At 46.4% G+C, this 9540-nt stretch overlaps 1 protein-coding gene across 2 annotated transcripts in view; it reads left to right on the top strand.

The window, feature by feature from the left end:
- Positions 1-206: 206 nt before the first annotated feature.
- The window catches only part of LOC146810123 (proton channel OTOP2-like), a 98227-nt gene continuing 88893 nt past the window's right edge, over positions 207-9540 (top strand). The window contains exons 1-2 of one of the 2 annotated variants that reach the window (XM_085617069.1): positions 207-279; positions 7836-8242. In XM_085617069.1, the coding sequence (XP_085473195.1) occupies positions 7855-8242 (388 nt within the window). In that variant the 5' untranslated portion in view covers positions 207-279; positions 7836-7854. Of the gene's footprint in view, positions 280-395; positions 497-7835; positions 8243-9540 lie in introns of those variants that run through there. The other variant, XM_085617070.1, reaches the window with a different exon arrangement.

Here is a 9540-nt window from a genome sequence, read left to right as displayed (position 1 = left end):
ACATGTAGAGAGAGATCCCAGCCCCACCCTGCAGCGAAGGCACCATAGGCACTCCTGAGTGTCCTTTCTGGCGCCCCTCCAGTAGTTTTAACTTCTCCTCTCTTTCTTCCTTAAACATGTGAAGGTCGCTAAGAGCTCACTGATAGGCCCAGATGCGCTGGCGGTTCGGTCAGGGTCTGGGCAGGGAGGCTTGGGCATTGTAAATCAAAGATGTCCTGGGAGGTATAAATTCCACAGCGCGTTTGTGTCCGCAAAAGAGGAACCAGGAACAAGGCACAGGTAAGACTGATGTCCGGCTCACGGAAGTGTTGTTTTTGTGAAATATTCTGTAGCTACCTCTAGTGAGTTAGCACAAGCCTTTACTTTCCTGCTTCGCTCTCTGCCTTTCAGAACTGGAGGCCGTGTTATGAGTGCTGAGAGAAGGAGCCAAGCAGCATCTTTATATTGGGTTTTTCCAAGAGGTTTTAAAGCAGATGACATCCAGGAGCTTTTTCTGGTAAAGACTGGAAAGAGTTGTCTTTCAGCCTCTCTTTGAGAGTGGGCACGTTTTTCATTGTTGAGAATAAGTGTGTCTGTAGGAGATTCTGAACGTGTGAGGAGTAATGGTGCTCTGTCCGTTGTGGAAAGGTTCTTATTCTTGCCCCAACCCCAATGAACCCCTCCCTCCCCACAGGGGCATAGCTTGGGGGTGTTTAGGGTGTTACACCCCCCTAATAAATGTATTTTGTGATAAATAGTTGGGCACAGGCGCCTTCGGTCGGATATGGTGAGGTGTCTGTTGGATTCCACCAGGACATTTTACACACACAGGGTAAAAATGCACAATCACACTCCCACTATCTATTTGGAAAGAAAAGAAAATAATTCACAAAATAATGTGTTTCTCTTAGTACCCCCCACCAATCCACATTACCCTCCCTTTTCACTGCCCTCAAGACCCTCTCGTGCTCCCTGCTTGTTGTATAATGTATTTTAACATTATGGGGTGTATTTACTAAGATTTTGTGCCCTGTTTGTGTCAAAATAGAGAACGCAATTGATGTAAAATCTTTTTTTCCCAATTAGCTGTCCAGCTCGAATCTGTTATGCACTGGAAATTCACTTAAAAGTAACGCAATGCAGTGCATAGAGTTGCAATGCTTTACATAGTGCCAAGCAGCGATCTATGGGTGGGCATTGATGCAAAAACATATTTACAAAAAAAGAAATAGTTCAAGTTTTGCATCAGAAAATAAAGGCCATTTCAAATAGGCACTTTTTTTTCCGACTTTGCATGTATGCTGCACTGTACGGCACACATACAAATTGAGAAAAGTTTTAACGATATTCTAAGCATAGTATATTGTACTGTAAGGGCTCCTTTCCAGTACGAAACCTATGCTACTCACACAGACACCCTTGCACTATGGTGCAAATGTGTGTGCATGGCGCAGGGCTACCTGATTGTGCGCAGGCACTAGGGAGAAGGGAGAATAGTGCCCATACTCTCCTGCTCTCTCCTTCTCACGCAGCGCAGCAGTCTTAGCTGCTGTATTGCATAAGAATTTGGTAAATAGACCCCTATGCGCCAGTGTGATTGTTGGGAAATCTGAGGCTCCCATCCTCCAATCTTACTCACCAAGCTACGCCCCTACGTCCGCAGCCCTTCTGCCTCACGGTCTCGTTCCTAACCCAAAGGGCAAGAACGGATCCCTTCTATTTTTCCTTCAGATTATCGAGGGTGCAGGGGAGATGGTGGGGGGGGGGTGGGGGTCTTTTCCGCTTTAGGGAATTTGGGGTGGGCCAGTGGACGGATTTCAAGTTGTTGCAGCTTCAAATGTATGGTTTGGGTATTTGCAGAGGACATGCGTTTGCATGTTGTATTCTTGAGCCTATCCCAGTGTAATATTTGTGCGTCTCTAGGACGCTTCAGTTCGGAAGTATTCACTTACTTACTGATCCCTTCTGCTGTATGACACAAGCAAAAACATTCCCCAAAGATGGTGCAGGAAAGAGACCGAACCACAATCTGTCCTTTTGCAAGTAAAGAGAGAAAGACATAGATTTGAAACAGAGGAACAGGGGCAAAGTAAGTTTGTCCTGGAGGATCGGAGGCTAGGGGATTGACGCCATGTAATGTTGTGTTGAGTTGTGTTGTATTATGTTATGTTTCTGGCATTTAAGTTTATGTAGCACAGATCCTGCTACTAAAATGGTCTGGTAGTGCCACCAGCAGGTCATTTAGTGCCATCAGTAGGTCTTTAAGTGCCATCAGTATTACTGTGACCTTTCACATGGTACCAAGGTTGCCGCCTCAGGCTTTCTGTACTGGATCAAGGGCACGTTATGTAACCTATTTCATGCAAGTTATGTTATTTTAGTTGTGTTGTGTAATGTTCCTGGCACTTAAATAGCCAGAAGTGTGGTCTTGTAGTGCTTTCAGCAGTCCTGTGACCTTTCCATGTTTCCAGGGTCGCCATCTCAGACTGGAGTATGGTTCACCTCTGACAATGTGTTAAAAACAGGAGTGTTTTGAGAATATTGGGATGTGCATGAATTTTTGGCAGCCTCAGATTTGATAGGAACTGAGTATCCTTTTTTAGGTAATCCTAGTTAGAGTAAATTCCCATGCCCTATTTTTCCTCCTGTGATCACTCCGGCTGCGGTCGCCTTCTTCAACCAACAATCTTTGGAATGGCCTAGGTTAAATGAGTTCCTGTATCCTATATTCCTGAGATCTTTGTTGCTATGGTTGTCCCTTTTCTTCATGCAGGAATCTTTGGAACAGCTTACACCGAGTGCGTTCCTATAACCCCGTTTGCCTCTGGTGATTGACTATGCTCTGGTGACCCAGAATTTCACCAGCCTGTTATGGCGGATTTAGTTTTTGTCAGCAGATTATCTGCTCCTCCGTGTTTGGCTTGCAGCTGTATTGGAATCGGGTTATCATGACATAGTATTGTAGATGGTTGGATATGGCATCAATATTGTTGTGCATATGGGGGAATGTCTGGTAAATTCGTTATTTGACGACTGTACACAGGAGTTGTGTTTTCCATTATCCAGTCAGAGCCAGCTAGAAGCCATCCTTCAATCCTTCACTGGTAGGGGGTGGTTGTTCAGGGTGTTTGCATCCAGTGTTTTGCTTCCATTGATTTTAAAGTACAGCTGAGTGTTGTCGTCAAGGTGTGTGCAAGCATGTAACAAAATCGGTTTCCGTCCCTATGCAAGCGGATGGGGAAGGGGCGCATCTTTGTAGTATATCGCATTTTTAGTGCCATTTGCGAACCTAAGTCTTCGAGTGACAGGCGTAAATGCTGGCAGGTCAAGAAAGATGAGAGGCGTTGAGTAAAGTTTTGGTTACCCCAAACACCTCTTTTAGCCTGCTGGAAAGATTTGATGGTCAAAGGCTCCAGACAAGCCGAGTATGATCTGTGGTCAGCATCTTCCATTTTACATTAAAGAGCAGTATTTTATGTTACATGCCCTCCTGCAGTCTCAGTGTCCTAGGCAGATAGTGTGTTCTATTTGGTGGAAGGGAGCATTGGTGGCTGGTGTATGGAAAACGATTGCAACTCATGGTGTGTTGAATGGTCTACAGCTGGCAAGTCTGTATGCATCCTGCCTAGACATCTTTGGGTTTGACATAATGTGCTTTTATGGTCGGCTTGACAGCGCTGCTCTTACCAGACAATTATGTGAGGATCACCAGGAGAGGGGCTGTGGCACTGCCCAAAGGTTGGGAGCCAGGAGTAGTTTTGATTGGGCAGAAGTTGTGTGTCTCCACAAAAACGTTCTTGCCCTCCACACATCTGTGATTACTTTATTTATCCAGCTGCCTGAGTTTGAACTTTAAGGGGCATTGTAATGCTATTAAAGAGTCTAAGATAACTAGATGAGCTATGATGTTTCATCAACATACATGGATTTTTAAGATATAGTGGTAAAGTGGCAATGGTTATGTCCAGGGCTTTGACGCTATACTTACTGAGTACCCAAGCCGAGCCCTTCCCAAATGTACACCAACTTCCCCCACTTATGGGTTAGAATATCCCTGAAAGTAGCATGCAATGCATTATCTAGGAAAGTGGAATGCTGTTCCATCTGCTCTCTGTCTCCACCAGTAGAAACCCTACTCAGCCTTTTCCTATCCATATGGTTCCCACGCTCTGAAAGGTACCCACATGGCTGGGAAAGAACTAGCTTTAAATGCAGGCCTACACTATATCTTTGTGTTGACATAAACATGAAACACACAAAAGGTGATGGGGAGTAATGCTTTCAAATAGTCTAGACCAGTATTTTTTACCATGGGGAATGGAGTCTACAAACTCCCCTCACTTTGCAGTCATAGAAAGTAAAGTTCTTTATGTGGCAATCTTGCTGAGGTAGAGGAGGCGTGAAAGGTTTAGGCTGTAGGGTGTCATTTTTTTGTAACACACAATGAAATGTAAATAAGTGTCAATGAACCGTACATACCCAGCAGTGGGAAAAACAAAAATGTATCACTTTCTTTGTAAGTGTGATGGAAACAAAGATGTTAATAGGGTCAAAACTAATCAAGGAACTTTACTTGGTGATGCACAAATGATAAATATTTACTGAAACGTGTTTTTCACACATTATCCTTTGTGTGTAAAATAGTTTTATTGGTAAAACTATATGCCTGTGCAAATTCAGGAGCCATTTCAATGAAAAATGTGCTTCCTGTAAATGACACTAAGCTTTAGTTATATTAAAAAATGTGTTGCCCCTTTCATTAAAGCTAGGTGGGTCGTAAAGGTTTGACGTTCTAAAAATTGGGTCGTGGTTTTAAAAGTTTTAGGAAGCACTGGTCTAAACCACTAGCAATTGCTCTGGGTAGCATTCCAACCCATAGGGGCAGATTTATGTTTCACTTGCGCCTCATTTACGCCGCCGTTGCGTCACTTTTGTGACGCAGCAGCGGCGCAAATCCTGCGCCATGGTGCGGAGTATTTACAAACATGACGCATCTCCCAGATGCGTCACGTTGTAAAGCCCTGCGCCACATGTAGGCGTTCCAGGGCAGGTGGGGGCGTTCCGGCGCAGGAACGCCTCCTAAAAGTGGCTGAGTGAAATCTACAAGATTTCACTCAGTCACTTTTAGGCCCATGCTGCGTCAAAACCCTGCGCCTGCTTGAAGCAGGCGTAAGGATTGACGCAGCATTGTAGAGATAGGGCCCCCCAGATCATTGCTGGAGCTGCGTCGCGCTTGCGACGCAACTCCAGCAATGCGCCACTTTTCGGCACAGATGCGTCACGCATCTGTGCCGTTTTTGCCCCATGGTGCGCCGCATTATAAATGCGGCGCATCCATGGTGGCGCAGCTGTGGCGCATAATAACTGGCGCATCCCTGCTGATATGCAGGGATGCGCCAGTCGTCATAAATCTGCCCCATAGTTTTTCGCTCACTGTGCTACTCTAGTTAGAGGCCTTCCTTATGCAAATCAATACTAACCCTGCTCCTCATGGGAACAGCCCTTCCCGAGCTGCCAGGTGAGGTCCCCACCAGCAGGGAACACAAGCAAACAGCCATAGTAAGTCTCATCGGTGAGGTGTATCTTGGATCTTGTGGCACAGCAAGCAGGGGATCTACGTGACAAACAGGATGGGAGGAATGCTTGCAAATAGGCTAAAGCAAAAGTCTGGGTATCATTCAAACCCTTCATTTTTCGCCCACTGCACCATAAACATGACATGCCCAGATGTTCCTGTCTGTTCTTTGTGAGCATCAGGTGGGTTCGTCTTTCCTCCCCTCTGCCCCACATCCCTCCTATAAGTGCAAGAAGATGTTCCCTGGGCGTGTGAGGCCCTGTAATACTTTTCCTCTAGTCATCTGGATGGGCATCTCCCAGCAGGGCAACCACGCTGTAATGCCCTTTTGATCTCCCACAGGTCCTCATAGTAGCTATTCCAGCCTTTTATTGGGCTAAAGAAAATCTAAGGTCAGTCACTGAAGAAGGTGAGAGTCTGGCTGAGCCAGTCTGGGGGCTGCCAGGGTCTAGGCATCTTTATTACATGTATACAGCAATTTGAGCCCACCAATTAATTACAATGCATTGGAGAGAAATTCTCATGCTTATTTCTAAGCAATGCTATAGAAATTTGAAGTTTACACATCAATCTTCGTAAAAGTAAATGTTGCTTTAGCATGTGCAGGAACTAGCAGTTTTCAGTTGTGTTACAGAGAAGCCATACCAGCTTGTTGCTTAGTATGTCTCACTTCTGCACGGTATAACCCCTATTGATCTTGGGCTCCATGGAACATTTTTATAAAAGACAATGTTAGAGGCGAGCTTTTTCTCATCTTCAGCCCATTGATTCTGACGTGCTTGCAACAGCTTGTCGCAGTCAGGCAAGCTAGGGCTGCCACATGCCGTGTTTTAAAGTATTTCATATGAACAGTACTAAGCCACACTGTAGCCCATATGAGACATTGGACTTTTTTGCCACAGTTATAGTTTATCACATTATTTCAGCACACTTACCTGCAAGTAAAAAAAAAGCCAGCTGGGTTACAAATTACGTTTTGTAGGTGCCACTTACACTGACCGGTATTAAGCAGCCTCCCAGTGGTCAAAGTCTAACTAAGCCAGCATTTTCCATCAAACAAGCATTTGCAAAGCAATAGGTCTCGCATTTACGCAAGGCCTATTGGATTGTAAATGGAGGCATCATGGACAACAGGAGGGAGGGCATTCGGGGGGAAGAAGGCGCGGACAACAGGCGGGGGGGCGAGAAGGCACGGACAACGGGAGAGCGGGCGGGGGGAGGGGAGTAGGCAAAGACAATTGGAGTGAGGGCAGGGTGGGGGGAAAAAGGCACCAAATGTACTGCCTGCAGTAGGGGAACCTCATTAAAAAAAAAGAGTGCTCACAGTCCAAACAACACTTACCGTGTAACAACCAAAGTAAAGGGGCCAGTTGCCATGATAGATGACAAGTGAAGAGGAGGCGGTACTAAGGAGGGACTAACATGCCTATTGACAAATCTGAAGCCAGCATTTAGGACGACAGTGACACAAGCCAATGGCAAATATGGTAGGAGAGTTGGCAGGGCTTCTATTCCCTACTCCTATACAATAATTCTCACAGAGCAGCGCATGCTCGACCTAAAAAGACAAGATCTGAGGAGCCTGTGAAAGGGTAGATTTCTCTCCACTCCTCTCATATTTGAGTGGTCTATCGTACTCTTACAGCCGTCCCGCCACTGTTACTGTAGTGTTTCCTGTCATCTCTTTGCACAGTTGTTAGTCCCTTCGCTGACTTTACATTTTCTAACTCACATACTAGAGTCCTGTTGTACACCACACATCAGTGCCCTGTCGCCCTGCCTCTTTATTGTCCTGTTGTTCTCTCTACTGCCCCCTTACTAGTGGCCTTTCTTACGATACCCTTTCCCCATAACCAACGTAGTTAATGACCTTCCTCAAGGTCCCCTGATCCCTTAGTAGTGCCCTATGACACTCTCCCTTACCCCCTCATTAGTGGCCTTTCTTACTATACTCTTTCCCCATAACCCCGTTAATGTGTGACCTATCTCAAGGTCTCTTGATCTCCGATTAGAGCCCTATGTCTCTTTTCCCTGCCCCCTTATTACCGACCTTTCTCACTCTACCATTCACCTCAATCCCCTATAATTAGTGGCCTGAGTAACAGTACCTTCCCTCTACCTTCCCCTTTATTAGTGGTCTATCACACTGTGCCCTTCCCTTACACCCCTCTTGATTAGTGGCATAGCTCACTATCCCCTTTCCTATTTCTTGTCTCTCAGGCATGCATCCATTATATTTGTCTGCTTTGACTCTTCCTTACTCTTGTGTTTCCCTCCGCAGTGTTGTGGTTGTGTGAGCCATGTCTGAGGATCCTGTGAAGAGAGAAAGCAGCTGTGGAGAGGAGGCTCCACCCAGACATGAGAAGACACCTCTGGGGGTCCCTGCAGGTCACTTGGAGAGTATGGTCCTCCAGGATTCACCTTTCTATGGCACATTTGAAGCCTGGAAGAAAGGGGGCCGCCTGTTCTCTGCCTTGCTCACCATAAACCTCCTGCTGCTGGGCTGTGCACTAGTCAGTAGCGGGGCTTTCGGGGAAGTGGCTGTCCAGGAGGTGGAAGTGCTGGCTTTCATCACCACGCTCATGATCCTGTCCATCGCCTGGATGCTCTTTTACATGTTGGACACTGCCAGAAAGAACAGAGACACCGCCTGCAAAGACTCCCACGCTGGACCTATTTGGCTGAGAGGTAAAGGAGGGTCGCAACGGCGAGGGTTGCGGGGGTGGCTGGGGTGTGTACAGGCAACCTAATATGCAGATTCCCAATAATTGAATGGGGAGAAGTACTGAAGTTCTTTGCAGAGACTAGGGTGTGAAGATCAAAACCTTGTTTACCAGGGAAGACCTTTATAAATCAACAAAACCATCCCTAGAACAGGGCAACCACTCTGAAATACTCAAAAACATCTGTCATAATAAATCAGCTTCGTAGTTCACAGGTGCTAATAACACTGATGCTCATAAGCCACTGTTGTCATACATGTTTCCTCTTGATCTCTAGTAAAAACAAATCCTCTAGATTCTGTATATCTGACAATGCCGGAATGAAACTGCTGGCCGCCATGAACTGAAAATAAAACCTCCGGTTTTTACAACAGCAGCTGAGTGCTTCCAGGCATGCTTGGGCATCTTGGAGAATAATTTACTTCGCGGCAGCCCTGCCGCGCTGAAATGCACCGTCTCTAACCACATGAGAAGCCGAGGTAGGAACGATTCCTCACCGTTGCGGCACTACTGTTGTGGCTTAACATGGCCAGGGACACATCCGGAGCCCTACTAAGGGTATAAAACAAACAATTGTTAAGAAGTTATCGGAGCCCACTTAGGGTCTGAACTACGAGTTCCAGCATGCTCCTGGGCACCAGCCACACCCACCAAGGGCGGGATACTAATTTAAGGCATGCTGGACTTTCCGTCATAACTTCAATGCTTTTGCCCATGAAGAAGAGATGCAAATTCTCGAAACGCGTCGGCACAGAGACTACAATGCCGGAATGAAACTGCTGGCCGCCATGAACTGAAAATAAAACCTCCGGTTTTTACAACAGCAGCTGAGTGCTTCCAGGCATGCTTGGGCATCTTGGAGAATAATTTACTTCGCGGCAGCCCTGCCGCGCTGGAATGCACCGTCTCTAACCACATGAGAAGCCGAGGTAGGAACGATTCCTCACCGTTGCGGCACTACTGTTGTGGCTTAACATGGCCAGGGACACATCCGGAGCCCTACTAAGGGTATAAAACAAACAATTGTTAAGAAGTTATCGGAGCCCACTTAGGGTCTGAACTACGAGTTCCAGCATGCTCCTGGGCACCAGCCACACCCACCAAGGGCGGGATACTAATTTAAGGCATGCTGGACTTTCCGTCATAACTTCAATGCTTTTGCCCATGAAGAAGAGATGCAAATTCTCGAAACGCGTCGGCACAGAGACTACAATGCCGGAATGAAACTGCTGGCCGCCATGAACTGAAAATAAAACCTCCGGT

Source organism: Triturus cristatus, chromosome 7 (assembly GCF_964204655.1).
Source record: "Triturus cristatus chromosome 7, aTriCri1.1, whole genome shotgun sequence".
Taxonomy (NCBI): domain Eukaryota; kingdom Metazoa; phylum Chordata; class Amphibia; order Caudata; family Salamandridae; genus Triturus; species Triturus cristatus.
Note: the sequence above shows the minus strand (reverse complement) of the source record. Positions and strands in the feature narration are given on the sequence as shown.